The sequence below is a fragment of the Colobus angolensis genome, unplaced genomic scaffold (assembly GCF_000951035.1).
Source record: "Colobus angolensis palliatus isolate OR3802 unplaced genomic scaffold, Cang.pa_1.0 Scaffold15, whole genome shotgun sequence".
Taxonomy (NCBI): Eukaryota; Metazoa; Chordata; class Mammalia; order Primates; family Cercopithecidae; genus Colobus; species Colobus angolensis.
The window spans coordinates 5,625,548-5,639,679 of NW_012114599.1; the positions used below are offsets into that span (position 1 = coordinate 5,625,548).

General features: G+C 40.0%; 1 protein-coding gene across 3 annotated transcripts in view; it reads left to right on the forward strand.

The window, feature by feature from the left end:
* Positions 1-14,132, forward strand: part of THADA (thyroid adenoma associated) — a 359,044-nt gene that overhangs the window by 10,799 nt on the left and 334,113 nt on the right. For all 3 annotated transcript variants that reach the window (XM_011935906.1, XM_011935908.1, XM_011935907.1), the window contains 5 exons: positions 5,101-5,249; positions 5,369-5,401; positions 5,653-5,701; positions 10,129-10,316; positions 13,380-13,474. In XM_011935906.1, coding sequence (XP_011791296.1) covers positions 5,101-5,249; positions 5,369-5,401; positions 5,653-5,701; positions 10,129-10,316; positions 13,380-13,474 — 514 coding nt within the window. The remainder of the gene's footprint in view (positions 1-5,100; positions 5,250-5,368; positions 5,402-5,652; positions 5,702-10,128; positions 10,317-13,379; positions 13,475-14,132) is intronic.

A 14,132-nucleotide genomic window follows, 5' to 3' on the forward strand; every position in this document is an offset into this window, starting at 1 on the left:
CAAAATTTTGATATTTAAACTATATTAAAATATTTAAATTAAAAATTAAAAATTTAATAAATTGTTATGAGAATAAGTGAAAGAACTCTTTTCCTCACCTGAGTGTGTTCCTTTTTCATAGCATCCTGTTTTTATTTCGTGAGTGAAATATCCTCTGTTATTTCTCTGAGGATGTATTCATGATAGTTTTTTGTTTTTTATCATCTTTACATAGTCTCTGTTTCTTCCAAGTTGCTTGTTTCTTTTTGCTGGTTTTGTTCAGTATATTTCTTATTAGAAGCTTTCCTCAGAAGTCTGGTGATCCTTGGCTGGGCAATTACGTATTTCTTTCTTTCTATCTATCTATCTATCTATAAATTTTTTTGTGTGTGTGTGACAGGGTCTCGTTCTGTTGCCCAGGCTTGAGTGCAGTGGCACGATCTTGGCTCACTGCACCTCTTGCCTCCCCGAGTTCAAGTTATACTCCCACCTTAGTCTCCCAAGTAGCTGAGACTACAGGTGTCTGCCACAATGCTTGGCTAATTTTTTTTTATTTTTAATTTTTTGTAGGAATGAGCCCAGGCTAGTCTCGAACTCATTGGCTCAAGTGATCCTCCCTCCTTGGCTCCCAAAGTGCTAGGATTGTAGGTGTGAGCCACCGTGCCCAGCTAGGGTAGTCATATTTAATAGGACACCGAGGATTGATTTGAATGTCTGTGCCTATGGGTGGAGTTGACTGCGGATTTTATTGTAGGCTAGTCTAGCTGGGCTGTTTCTTGGGGGAACTCTTCCTTGGGAAAACCTAAAGATGTCAGTATTTTTAAATCTTTTTGCGTAGATACTGGATTTGCCATGGAAGAATCTTCCAAACCATTGTCTTAATAGTCTGGTTCCTGAGTGAGGGAAGAAGGCTGAGATCTCAGTATTTGACCTGTGTTGTGCATATATTTACCTAATTCTCCTTTTTGTAATATGTTGTTGCCTTATCTGTGTGTGCTATCTTCCTTGCCAGACACCTGTTTTACCTTTTCTAAAGATAAACAGGTTGTTTGCTGGCTCGGAGGTGTTTAGTCTTCCTGTTTTCAATCCTATATTTACCTGCACATCAAGGAGTACATAGTGCCAACAGTTTCTGAGCCATTTGGTACTACAAATCAAATGGCTTCTGGGCTTGTTCCCTGGCTGAGCATCCACTTTTCTTGATTCTGCTGTCAGTTACCACTCATCCATCTGCTTTGCAGCTTCTGAAATATTATTGTTATTGTCTTGTTGCATATTGGTTGCCTTTAGAATTTATCTTTTTACGTTTTAAATCCTATGGCTGTTGGTTTGAGGAGGTTCTGGGAGAGAGGAGAAATAATACCTGTACATCATCATCTTTCACTCAAGGTAGCCTTTTGCCATAGCAGGAACTCTGTCTCTTCTCCTTTTTGGCTCTTCTTTTTATGCTCGTCGTGTAAAGATGGGTTCTGTCCTTTTTATTTTGTTTGTTTGAACTGCTTAATAACGTCCACTTTGGTGTCAGCCACCACCTATATACTCAGGATTCCCGAATTTATTACTCCAAGTTAGATCTCTTTCCTGAGTGGTAGACTGATGAATATCAGTTGACAGTTGACTTGTGGACATCTCAGCTTGGATATTCTACAGGTACCTCAAGTTCAGTGTGTCCAAAAGAAAGGACATTTTATTATTTAAAAAAAAATCATTTCCTGTAGCCCCAGGTAACCTCTATTCTACTTTCTATCTTTTTGAATTTGCGTATTCTAGGTGATTCTTATGAATCATATAATATTTGTCCTTTTGTGTCAGGCTTATTTCATTTATGTTTCCTTTTTTTTTTTTTTTTTTTTAATTGAGACAAGTTCTGGCTCTGTCACCCAAGCTGGAGTGCAGGATCGTGGCGCACTGCAACTTCTGCCCCCCAAGCTCAAGCGATCCTTCCACCTCAGCCTCTGGAGTAGCTGGGACCACAGACGTCCACCACTATGCCCTGTTTTTATATTTTTGGTAGAAATAGGGTTTCACCATGTTGCCCTGGCTGGTTTCAAACTCCTAAGCTCAAGCAGTGCCCCTGCCCCAGCCCCCCAGAGTGCTGGGATTACAGGTGTGTTTTCAAGGGTCATCCACGTTTGTAGCATGTATCAGAATTTCATTCCTTTTTGTGGCTGAATAATATCCCATTGTATGTGTAGACCACATGTTAATCCATCTGTCGATGGACATTTGGTCTGTTTCTACCTTTAGGCTATTGTGAATAATTTTGCTATAGACATTGATGTACAAGTATATCTTTGAGTCTCTGCTTTTAGCTCTTTTGGGTATATACATAAGAGTGGAATCATAAGATAATTCTATGTTTAAGTTTTTGAGAAACTACCAAGTTGTTTTTCCTAACTTTTGCCTTAATAGGATTATTCTGTGTTTTGCTGTGTTGAGAACTGACTGAGAGGGAAGGACAGAAGCTGCAAGAGACCAGTTAGGAGGCTATGGCAGTAACCCAAGGAGAGATGAGAGTGGCTCAGGCCAAGATATAGCAATGGAGTTGGTCTGATTCTAGATGCATTTTGAAGGTAGAACCAACAGGAATTTCCTATAGATGAAGTGGAGAGGAGGGGTGGCAAGGATGATTACAGTGTTTTTGTAGGATAAAGATGCAGCAGGTACAGCAGATTTGGAGTTGAAGATAAGTTCACTTATTTAGAGATGTCTGTTAGACATCCAGGTAAAAATATCAGTAAGTTAGATATACCAGAAAGGAATTAGACAGAGAGGTCTGGGTTGGAGATAAAAATTTGGGAATTATCAGCACGTAGATTATAATTTAAAGCTGATGAACTAAAAGAGATCAGCAAGGGAGAGAATTAGATGGAGAAAAGAAGAGGAATAAAGACTGAGCCCTAGACTTTCCTAACATAAAAAGATCAGGGAGAAGAGGATGAATTAGTGAAGGTATCTGAGAAGGAGTGCTGGTGAAGTAGGGGAGATTCTACGCGAGAGCCTGGCATTTTGGAAGTCAAGGAGAGGCCGGACACGGTTTCTCACACCTGTAATCTCAGCACTTTGGAAGGCTGAGGCAGGCGGATCACTTGAGTTCAGGAGCTCGAGACCAGCCTGGCCAACATGGCGAAACCCCTGTCTCTACTAAAAATATAAAAATTAGCTGGGCATGATGGCTTGCTTGTAATCCCAGCTACTTGGGAGGATGAGGCAGTAGAATTGCTTGAACCCGGGAAGCGGAGGATGCAGTGAGCCCAGATTGCACCACTGCACTCCAGCCTGGGCGACAGAGCGAGACTGTGTCTCAAAAAAGAAAAAAAAAGCCAGGGAGGGAAAATATATCAACGTTGAGAGAGTGTTCAGGTTTGTAAGTTATGTCATTCTTTTTTTTTAAGATGGTGTCTTACTTTGTCACCCAGCTGCAGTGCAATAGTGCCATCTCGGCTCACTGCAACCTCTGCCTCTGGGGTTCAAGTGATTCTCCTGCCTCAGCCCCCTGAGTAGCTGGGATTACAGGCATGTACCACCATACCTGGCTAATTTTTGTATTTTTAGTAGAGACGGGGTTTCACCGTGTTAGCCAGGATGGTCTCGATCTCCTGACCTCGTGATCCACCCGTCTCGGCCTCCCAAAGTGCTGGGATTACAGGCTTGAGCCACCGCGCCCGGCCGTTACTTGTCTTTAAACTCTCTCATGGTGTCTTGTCTTTACAAAAGTTAAAATTTTATTTTGGTTATCAACTCAGCTAATTTTTGTGTGTGTAGATTTCTGAGTTTTATACCTTACTATATATGCTTTCTGTAATACAAGATTATTTACAATATTATTTGTAGGCCTTATACAATTTTTTTTTTTGGAATTCCATCTGGAATTAAGGTTTGAATGTAGTGTGAGGTAGGGATTCAATTTAGTTTTCTTTTTTATATGGGGAACCACTTACCCAAACTGTTGAAAAGTCCATCTTTGCCCACATATTTGGAACGCCACCTTATTGTGTTATATGTTCACATATATACATGGGTTTAATTTCTGATTTGGGTCCATTTGTTCATACACCAACACCACACTTTTATTTACTATAGTTTGATAACGTGTTTTAATTATGTATCAATGTTAAGTCATCCCTCTAGTGACTTTTCTTATTCTGAATATTCCCATTTTTGAATTCTTTTCTTCCAGAAAATCTTTGAACTGTCTGGTTATATTTAGAACAAAGCCTATCAGTTTTGATTTAATTGAGGCAAAATTGATATGTTTAATTTATTCATTTGATAAATTTTTATTGGCTGCCTACTGTGTTTCAGCACTCCTCTAGGAATTGGGGGTAGAATGAATGAAACTCCAGAATGGAGGTTACATTCTAAGGGGAAGATAGAAAATAGACAAAGTAAATAAGTAACATTTGTAGACTATTAGATGGCATGAGTGCTGTCTAAAAGCGGGGAGGGAGGAAAGGGGACATAAAGGATGGGGTGAGGGTTACAATTTAAAATATTATGGTCACTTCATATAGCTTTGCTCAGACGTGATAAGATAATTGAGATTGACCTGAAAGGGATGAGGCAATGATTGTTGAGTATATTTGAAAGAAGAGTATTTTGGATGGAAGAAACAGCAGGAGCAAAGACTGGTATGTCAGAACAGAGCAAGGCCATGTGGCTAAAGCTAAGTGAACAAGGATCAAGATGAGGTCAGGATTGTGATGGATGCCGTTTTAAAAATCAAGAAAAGAAAAGAAAAAAAAGATGAGGTCAGGAGCTTACGGTAGTGCCAGATTGTGTAGGGAGGACCTTGTAGGTCACTGCAAACACTTCGTCTAGTACTTTAACCGAGAAGGATATTGTTGGAGGCTTTGGTAAGAGAAGTGACATGGTGTTTTAACAGTGTCACTCTGCCTACTTTGTTGAGAATAATCTGAGATATGGGAGAGAAGCAAGATGGAAGCAGGGAGACCAGATGAGCTGATAGGTCAGGGAATTCCAGTGATGGTAGTGTGGAGTTGTAATTTTCTGGCTGTATTTTGAAGGTTTAGTTCAGTATTCCCACATTTGTATGATTCTCTTCATACAAATGTATGGCTATTAGATTGTCAGATTTTTAATATTTGTTTCTTTTTCTAGCTCACTAAATAGCCTACCTGAATTTTTTCTACCTGAGGCTGTACACCGTTTTACTTCTCGTCTTCAGGAAGAATTGAATACTACTGACTTATACTCTTATAGGAAAGTAATTGACAATATATCTTCCTGTATGGAGAACTTTAACTTGGGTAAGGCAGCACTTTTCTAGTCCTTTTTCTGGCTAACGCCTCTCATCACATCATAGGTTTTAAATGATACTGATTTTGGTCATGAAACTCCTTACCAGCATTCATTTTTTCCTCTACAGGTAGAGCAGGTGTTAATAATCTGCTTAAAAATGGTAAGTCGTATTATTTTATTTTGTTCCATGAGTTGATGGCTTCTATGAGTCATTTTGGAACTGGCTCTTTTAAGTTTCTTGGCAATAGGTAGAGCATTGTAGAGAACTCAGGTACATCATGCCCCTTCTTTTTAAATTTTTGTTTCTATATCATGGTATCATTTTATATAACAGTGATATAAAATATTTTATTTTATCGAAGTTGAAGTTCACAGTTTTAAATTCTGGTTTGTCATATTCTTTTGTTTCAGTGCTTCATTTTCTGCAGAAGAGTTTAATTGAAATCCTGGAAGAAAATAGGCAAGTGCTATATGTTGGCATTTGTGTGTACACACTTGCAGTTGTACATTGTCTTTGTACACAGAAAAATGTGAAAGTCTCAGAATGTGATCTTTTCATCCCTCTTCATTAATATTATTATTATTACATTTTTCTGAGACGGGGTCTTGCTCTGTCACCCAGGCTGGAGTGCAGTGGTGTGATCATAGCTCACTGCAGCCTCAACCTCCTGGGCTCAAGTGTTTCTATCACCTCAGCCTCCCATGTAGCTGAGACTACAGGCATGCACCACAACACCCAGCTAATTTTTGTATTTTTTTGGAGACAGAGTCTCACTATGTTGCCCAGGCTCGTCTTAAACTACTGGACTGAAGTAATCTACCAGCTTTGACCTCCCAAAGTGTTGAGATTACAGGCGTTAGCCACTATGCCCAGCCCCTTTCTCCATTAATATTAGACCCAATTATTTAAATTTATTTTTTAGAGGTTTGATATTTAATTTTAATAAATACAAAATTTTGATATTTAAACTATATTAAAATATTTAAATTAAAAATTAAAAATTTAATAAATTGTTATGAGAATAAGTGAAAGAACTCTTTTCCTCACCTGAGTGTGTTCCTTTTTCATAGCATCCTGTTTTTATTTCGTGAGTGAAATATCCTCTGTTATTTCTCTGAGGATGTATTCATGATAGTTTTTTGTTTTTTATCATCTTTACATAGTCTCTGTTTCTTCCAAGTTGCTTGTTTCTTTTTGCTGGTTTTGTTCAGTATATTTCTTATTAGAAGCTTTCCTCAGAAGTCTGGTGATCCTTGGCTGGGCAATTACGTATTTCTTTCTTTCTATCTATCTATCTATCTATAAATTTTTTTGTGTGTGTGTGACAGGGTCTCGTTCTGTTGCCCAGGCTTGAGTGCAGTGGCACGATCTTGGCTCACTGCACCTCTTGCCTCCCCGAGTTCAAGTTATACTCCCACCTTAGTCTCCCAAGTAGCTGAGACTACAGGTGTCTGCCACAATGCTTGGCTAATTTTTTTTTATTTTTAATTTTTTGTAGGAATGAGCCCAGGCTAGTCTCGAACTCATTGGCTCAAGTGATCCTCCCTCCTTGGCTCCCAAAGTGCTAGGATTGTAGGTGTGAGCCACCGTGCCCAGCTAGGGTAGTCATATTTAATAGGACACCGAGGATTGATTTGAATGTCTGTGCCTATGGGTGGAGTTGACTGCGGATTTTATTGTAGGCTAGTCTAGCTGGGCTGTTTCTTGGGGGAACTCTTCCTTGGGAAAACCTAAAGATGTCAGTATTTTTAAATCTTTTTGCGTAGATACTGGATTTGCCATGGAAGAATCTTCCAAACCATTGTCTTAATAGTCTGGTTCCTGAGTGAGGGAAGAAGGCTGAGATCTCAGTATTTGACCTGTGTTGTGCATATATTTACCTAATTCTCCTTTTTGTAATATGTTGTTGCCTTATCTGTGTGTGCTATCTTCCTTGCCAGACACCTGTTTTACCTTTTCTAAAGATAAACAGGTTGTTTGCTGGCTCGGAGGTGTTTAGTCTTCCTGTTTTCAATCCTATATTTACCTGCACATCAAGGAGTACATAGTGCCAACAGTTTCTGAGCCATTTGGTACTACAAATCAAATGGCTTCTGGGCTTGTTCCCTGGCTGAGCATCCACTTTTCTTGATTCTGCTGTCAGTTACCACTCATCCATCTGCTTTGCAGCTTCTGAAATATTATTGTTATTGTCTTGTTGCATATTGGTTGCCTTTAGAATTTATCTTTTTACGTTTTAAATCCTATGGCTGTTGGTTTGAGGAGGTTCTGGGAGAGAGGAGAAATAATACCTGTACATCATCATCTTTCACTCAAGGTAGCCTTTTGCCATAGCAGGAACTCTGTCTCTTCTCCTTTTTGGCTCTTCTTTTTATGCTCGTCGTGTAAAGATGGGTTCTGTCCTTTTTATTTTGTTTGTTTGAACTGCTTAATAACGTCCACTTTGGTGTCAGCCACCACCTATATACTCAGGATTCCCGAATTTATTACTCCAAGTTAGATCTCTTTCCTGAGTGGTAGACTGATGAATATCAGTTGACAGTTGACTTGTGGACATCTCAGCTTGGATATTCTACAGGTACCTCAAGTTCAGTGTGTCCAAAAGAAAGGACATTTTATTATTTAAAAAAAAATCATTTCCTGTAGCCCCAGGTAACCTCTATTCTACTTTCTATCTTTTTGAATTTGCGTATTCTAGGTGATTCTTATGAATCATATAATATTTGTCCTTTTGTGTCAGGCTTATTTCATTTATGTTTCCTTTTTTTTTTTTTTTTTTTTAATTGAGACAAGTTCTGGCTCTGTCACCCAAGCTGGAGTGCAGGATCGTGGCGCACTGCAACTTCTGCCCCCCAAGCTCAAGCGATCCTTCCACCTCAGCCTCTGGAGTAGCTGGGACCACAGACGTCCACCACTATGCCCTGTTTTTATATTTTTGGTAGAAATAGGGTTTCACCATGTTGCCCTGGCTGGTTTCAAACTCCTAAGCTCAAGCAGTGCCCCTGCCCCAGCCCCCCAGAGTGCTGGGATTACAGGTGTGTTTTCAAGGGTCATCCACGTTTGTAGCATGTATCAGAATTTCATTCCTTTTTGTGGCTGAATAATATCCCATTGTATGTGTAGACCACATGTTAATCCATCTGTCGATGGACATTTGGTCTGTTTCTACCTTTAGGCTATTGTGAATAATTTTGCTATAGACATTGATGTACAAGTATATCTTTGAGTCTCTGCTTTTAGCTCTTTTGGGTATATACATAAGAGTGGAATCATAAGATAATTCTATGTTTAAGTTTTTGAGAAACTACCAAGTTGTTTTTCCTAACTTTTGCCTTAATAGGATTATTCTGTGTTTTGCTGTGTTGAGAACTGACTGAGAGGGAAGGACAGAAGCTGCAAGAGACCAGTTAGGAGGCTATGGCAGTAACCCAAGGAGAGATGAGAGTGGCTCAGGCCAAGATATAGCAATGGAGTTGGTCTGATTCTAGATGCATTTTGAAGGTAGAACCAACAGGAATTTCCTATAGATGAAGTGGAGAGGAGGGGTGGCAAGGATGATTACAGTGTTTTTGTAGGATAAAGATGCAGCAGGTACAGCAGATTTGGAGTTGAAGATAAGTTCACTTATTTAGAGATGTCTGTTAGACATCCAGGTAAAAATATCAGTAAGTTAGATATACCAGAAAGGAATTAGACAGAGAGGTCTGGGTTGGAGATAAAAATTTGGGAATTATCAGCACGTAGATTATAATTTAAAGCTGATGAACTAAAAGAGATCAGCAAGGGAGAGAATTAGATGGAGAAAAGAAGAGGAATAAAGACTGAGCCCTAGACTTTCCTAACATAAAAAGATCAGGGAGAAGAGGATGAATTAGTGAAGGTATCTGAGAAGGAGTGCTGGTGAAGTAGGGGAGATTCTACGCGAGAGCCTGGCATTTTGGAAGTCAAGGAGAGGCCGGACACGGTTTCTCACACCTGTAATCTCAGCACTTTGGAAGGCTGAGGCAGGCGGATCACTTGAGTTCAGGAGCTCGAGACCAGCCTGGCCAACATGGCGAAACCCCTGTCTCTACTAAAAATATAAAAATTAGCTGGGCATGATGGCTTGCTTGTAATCCCAGCTACTTGGGAGGATGAGGCAGTAGAATTGCTTGAACCCGGGAAGCGGAGGATGCAGTGAGCCCAGATTGCACCACTGCACTCCAGCCTGGGCAACAGAGCGAGACTGTGTCTCAAAAAAGAAAAAAAAAGCCAGGGAGGGAAAATATATCAACGTTGAGAGAGTGTTCAGGTTTGTAAGTTATGTCATTCTTTTTTTTTAAGATGGTGTCTTACTTTGTCACCCAGCTGCAGTGCAATAGTGCCATCTCGGCTCACTGCAACCTCTGCCTCTGGGGTTCAAGTGATTCTCCTGCCTCAGCCCCCTGAGTAGCTGGGATTACAGGCATGTACCACCATACCTGGCTAATTTTTGTATTTTTAGTAGAGACATGGTTTCGCCGTGTTGGCCAAGCTGGTCCCAAACTCCAGACCTCAAATGATCTGCCTGCCTCGGCCTCCCAAAGTGCTGGGATTACAGGTGTGAGCCACTTCGCCCAGCCCAAGTTCTGTCATTCATTCTTGATTTCTTATCTTTGCCCTAAAAAAAGTGAAGTTAGTTGTTGGCTGAGAAAAAGGGATATGTTGATAAGTAAAGAGTGTTGAAAGTTTGCAATTAATATCTACGTAATTGGAATGTTTGTACGAATAGAAGAGAGAGGAATACATTATCATAATTTAAAATTGATTTTGGGCCTTTGAGGAATGTATTTATTTTGCTGGGAGTTAGAAATGTTCACATTTTTGTTTGAATTTCCTTTTGTAATAATGTCGTTTCTTCTTTATAGAAAACGTGCTGGAAATCATATTATTCAAACACGGTTGATGAATGACTTACTGGTAGGCATTAGAGTTTCAATGATGTTAGTACAGAAAGTACAAGATTTCCAGGGAAATCTTTGGAAGGCTTCCAGTTCTCCCATATGGCAAAATATGTGTGGATTGCTGAGTATTTTTACCAAGTTTTTAAGCGATGGTAAGTGTAACAAATTATATACAAATGATATATAATTGACAGTTAAAATTGAGTGCCAATCAGCTTTTCCTACTAACAGTATGAAAAGTGATACTTAACTGAGATGTGGAATGTATCAGCCTCCCAAAATGGAGGGAGGCCCTGGATTACATGGTTTTATTTTATTTTATTTTATTTTATTTGAGACCGAATCTCACTTTGCTGCCCAGACTGGAGTGTAGTGGTGTGATGTTGGTTCACTGCAACCTCCGCATCTTGGGTTTCACCTCCCAGGTTCAAGTGATTCCCGTGCCTCAGCTTCTGAGTAGCTGGGATTACAGGAGGGTGCCGCCACAGCTCACAAATTTTTTGTATTTTTAGTAGAGACAGGGTTTCGCCGTGTTGGCCAGGCTGTTCTCAAACTCCTTGCCTCAAGTGATCTGCTCACCTTGGCCTCCCACGGTGCTGGGATTATATGTGTGAGAGCCACTGTGCCCAACCTGAGTGGCTGAGTTCTATTTCTTGCCTTGGAAGATAGGTTCAGGGGTGATCACTTTTAAATAATTTATTAAGCTATAAATTTGTTTTCTGTCACTTTTTTTGGAATCTGTGGTTTATTATTATAATAAGATTAACAAAAAAGTAATCCCTAACACAAGTATTTATATAAAAAGTTGAATTATCCTCTTCACTTCCCATTCTATATGGTAATATATGTATGAATGTAACTTAATTAAAAACATGCTAATGGGATCTCTTTAGAGCTCTTGTTAGTAAAAAACAATAACTGACTCTGGTTTTGCTAGGCTGATTGGAAAACAATAGCATCTCATTGTGGTTTTTTTTTTTTTTTTTTTTGGTCTGAGATGGGGAGTCTGCTGCTGTTGCCCACACTGGAGTGCAGTGGCGTGATCTTGGCTCACTGCAACCTCTGCCTCCCAGATTCAAGTGATTCTCCTGCCTCAGCCTCCCGAGTAGCTGGGATTACAGGTGTGCACCACCATGCCTGGCTAATTTTTTTTGTTTTGTATTTTTAGTACAGACGGGGTTTCACCATGTTGGCCAGGCTGGTCTGGAACTCTTGACCTCAGGTGATCTGCTGCCTTGGCCTCCCAAAGTGCTGGGATTACAGGTGTGAGCCACCACGCCCAGCCTCATTGTGTTTTTAACGCTGGTAATGAAACTCTTAGCTATATTTTGTCCAATTAGTATTTCCATTTTTCTTTTTGCCTGGGTTCTCAGGTATTGAAAGGAAAGTAGTTGAAGTTACTTTTATTAAGACATAACTTACAGAAAACTTTTCAGAGGTTATTAACTTTTTAAAAGAGGACTGTGTTAGTCTAAAAAAGATTCTCTAACTAATGAAATGTAGAGAATACATGATTTTAATATGCTTCAGCCTTGCGTGGTGGCTCATGCCTGTAATCCCAGCACTTTGGGAGGCCAAGGCGGGCTGATCATGAGGTCGGGAGATTGAGACCATTTTGGCCAACGTGGTGAAATCCTGTCTCCACTAAAATACAAAAAAAAAAATTAGCCGAGTGTGATGGCATGCACCTGTAGTCCCAGCTACTCGGGAGGCTGAGGCGGGAGAATCACTTGAACCCGGGAGGTGGAGGTTGCCGTGAGCCAAGATCATGCCACTGCACTGCAGCCTGGTGACAGAGCAAGACTCTGTCTCAAAAAAAAAAAAGTAGCAGCTACTTTTCTGAAAACTTAATGGCACCTAATCAGTACTATTCTTTTCCAGCATTTTAAAGTTCATAATCAGTAAAGTGTTTAGCTGCAAGTAACTGAAAACCAAGCCTCCTTTCCCACATAACAAGTTCAGAGGCAGTTGATCCAGAACTGGTATAGGCAGTGTATGAGCTACACGTTTTCTGCTTTTCTGCTGTGCCGTCTTCAGCAGGTTGGCTTTCACCCACGTTTGTTGCCTTGTGATTGCCGTATGACTGCTGTAGCTCCAGATGTGTCTTTATTCAAGGCAGGAAGAAGGAAGGCCAGTTGCATCTTTACTTTTAATCAGGATACTCAAGTGACTGGCTTCCATCCAGTTGGCCTGAACCCTCTTATATACCTACCTTTAGTTGCAAAGAAGACTGAAGAAGCAGGTATCCTGCTTTTGGCTGGGCATGTGGCTTCCCCAATCAAAGTCACAGTTTTGTTATCAGGGTTGAAGGGCAGAATGGATATTTAGTACGTAGTTTATGATGTCATACTTCTTTCCCCAGGTTGAACAATTCACCATGGTATTAGAGGCTAATAGAGATAAAACAAAAAGAAGATATCAAGTCGAAACTGGTTGCTATGGGTACAGTGTCAGTGCTAGCAAAGTTTGTAGTTAGCACTTACGTACATTCTTTATACAAGCCCTGAAATCTCTTTCTGAAAAAGTCTATGTCTGTAATGATTGGGATACAGAGGCATTGGTGGAGAGGAAGGGACAGGTGGTGTTGCTGTTAGGGAAGCAGTAGTTGGAGAGGAAGAAAGTGTATGTTAGAGGAGAGAGAAAGGAATCACATTTATTGAGTATCTATATGCTGGGCTTAAAAGCCTTTATATTCGGCCAGGCGTGGTGGCTCACGCCTGTAATCCCAACACTTTGGAGGCCGAGGCGGGCGGATCACAAGGTCAAGAGATCGAGACCATCATGGCCAACATGGTGAAACCCTGTCTCTACTAAAAATGCAAAAGTTAGCTGGGTGTGGTAGCACACACCTGTAATTCTAGCTATTCGGGAGGCTGAGGCAGGAGAATCACTTGAACCCGGGAGGTAGAGGTTGCCGTGAGCCAAGATCATGCCACTGCACTCTGACCTGGCAACAGAGTGAGACTGCTTCTAAAAAGCCTTTATATTCATTGTTCATCTAAACCTGACACTGTGTCAGTTAAGAGTTATCCCATTTTACAGAAGAGAAAACAGAGTCTATGGGATTTTAAATAATTTATGTAAGACCTATTCACCCAGGAAGTGGTCAGACTAGAAATTGTAGCCAGGCCTATCTGGCTGCTCAGCATCTGCTCTTTCCACTGTATCAGAATATTCATTATTTAACATAAGCTGTCTTCTTTTTTGCCAAATAGATGATCTATTACAGACTGTACAGAGCACATCTGGATTAGCTATTATTCTTTTTATTAAGACTATATTTCACCCATCTGAAAAGATTCCTCATTTGGTAAGTGCATCTCCTTTTTAGAATTGTACTTTATTGAGAGTTAGAGTATGTTTAAAAAATATTTTTGGCTTGGTGCAGTGGCTCACACTTAAAATCCCAACACTTTGGGAGGCCAAGGCAGAAGGGTCACTTGAGGCCAGGAGTTTGAGATTAACCTGGGGAGTTTAGCTAGACCTTGTCTCTACAAAAAATAAAAAAATTCACTGTATATGGTGGTGCACACCTGTAGTCCCAGCTCTTGAGAGGTTGAGGTGGGAGGATCGCTTGAGTCCAGGAGTTTAAGGCTGCAGTGAGATAAGATTGCACCAGCCTGGGCAGCAGAGTGAGACCTTGTCTCTTAAGAAAGAAAATTAAAAATATTTTTAAAGAAGTGAATTAAAAGAATTTTTTTTTTTGCATTGTCTGGTTCCTTCTGATGACCCTTTTCTGTTATAATAAGAAACAATTCCAAAATTTCAGATAAAGCAACAATAACAAAAAGACTAACAGTCACCTGTAAGCCCATCTCACAAAGATAATCACTATAAACATTTTTGATGCATATTCTTTTAGTTTTTTCTAGTGCTGTTTGTTCAGTGTCATCTCTCATTAGTATGTTAAAAGATATTTTTAATGTTAAAATTATGCATATTAATGTATAGATACATACACAGTAATA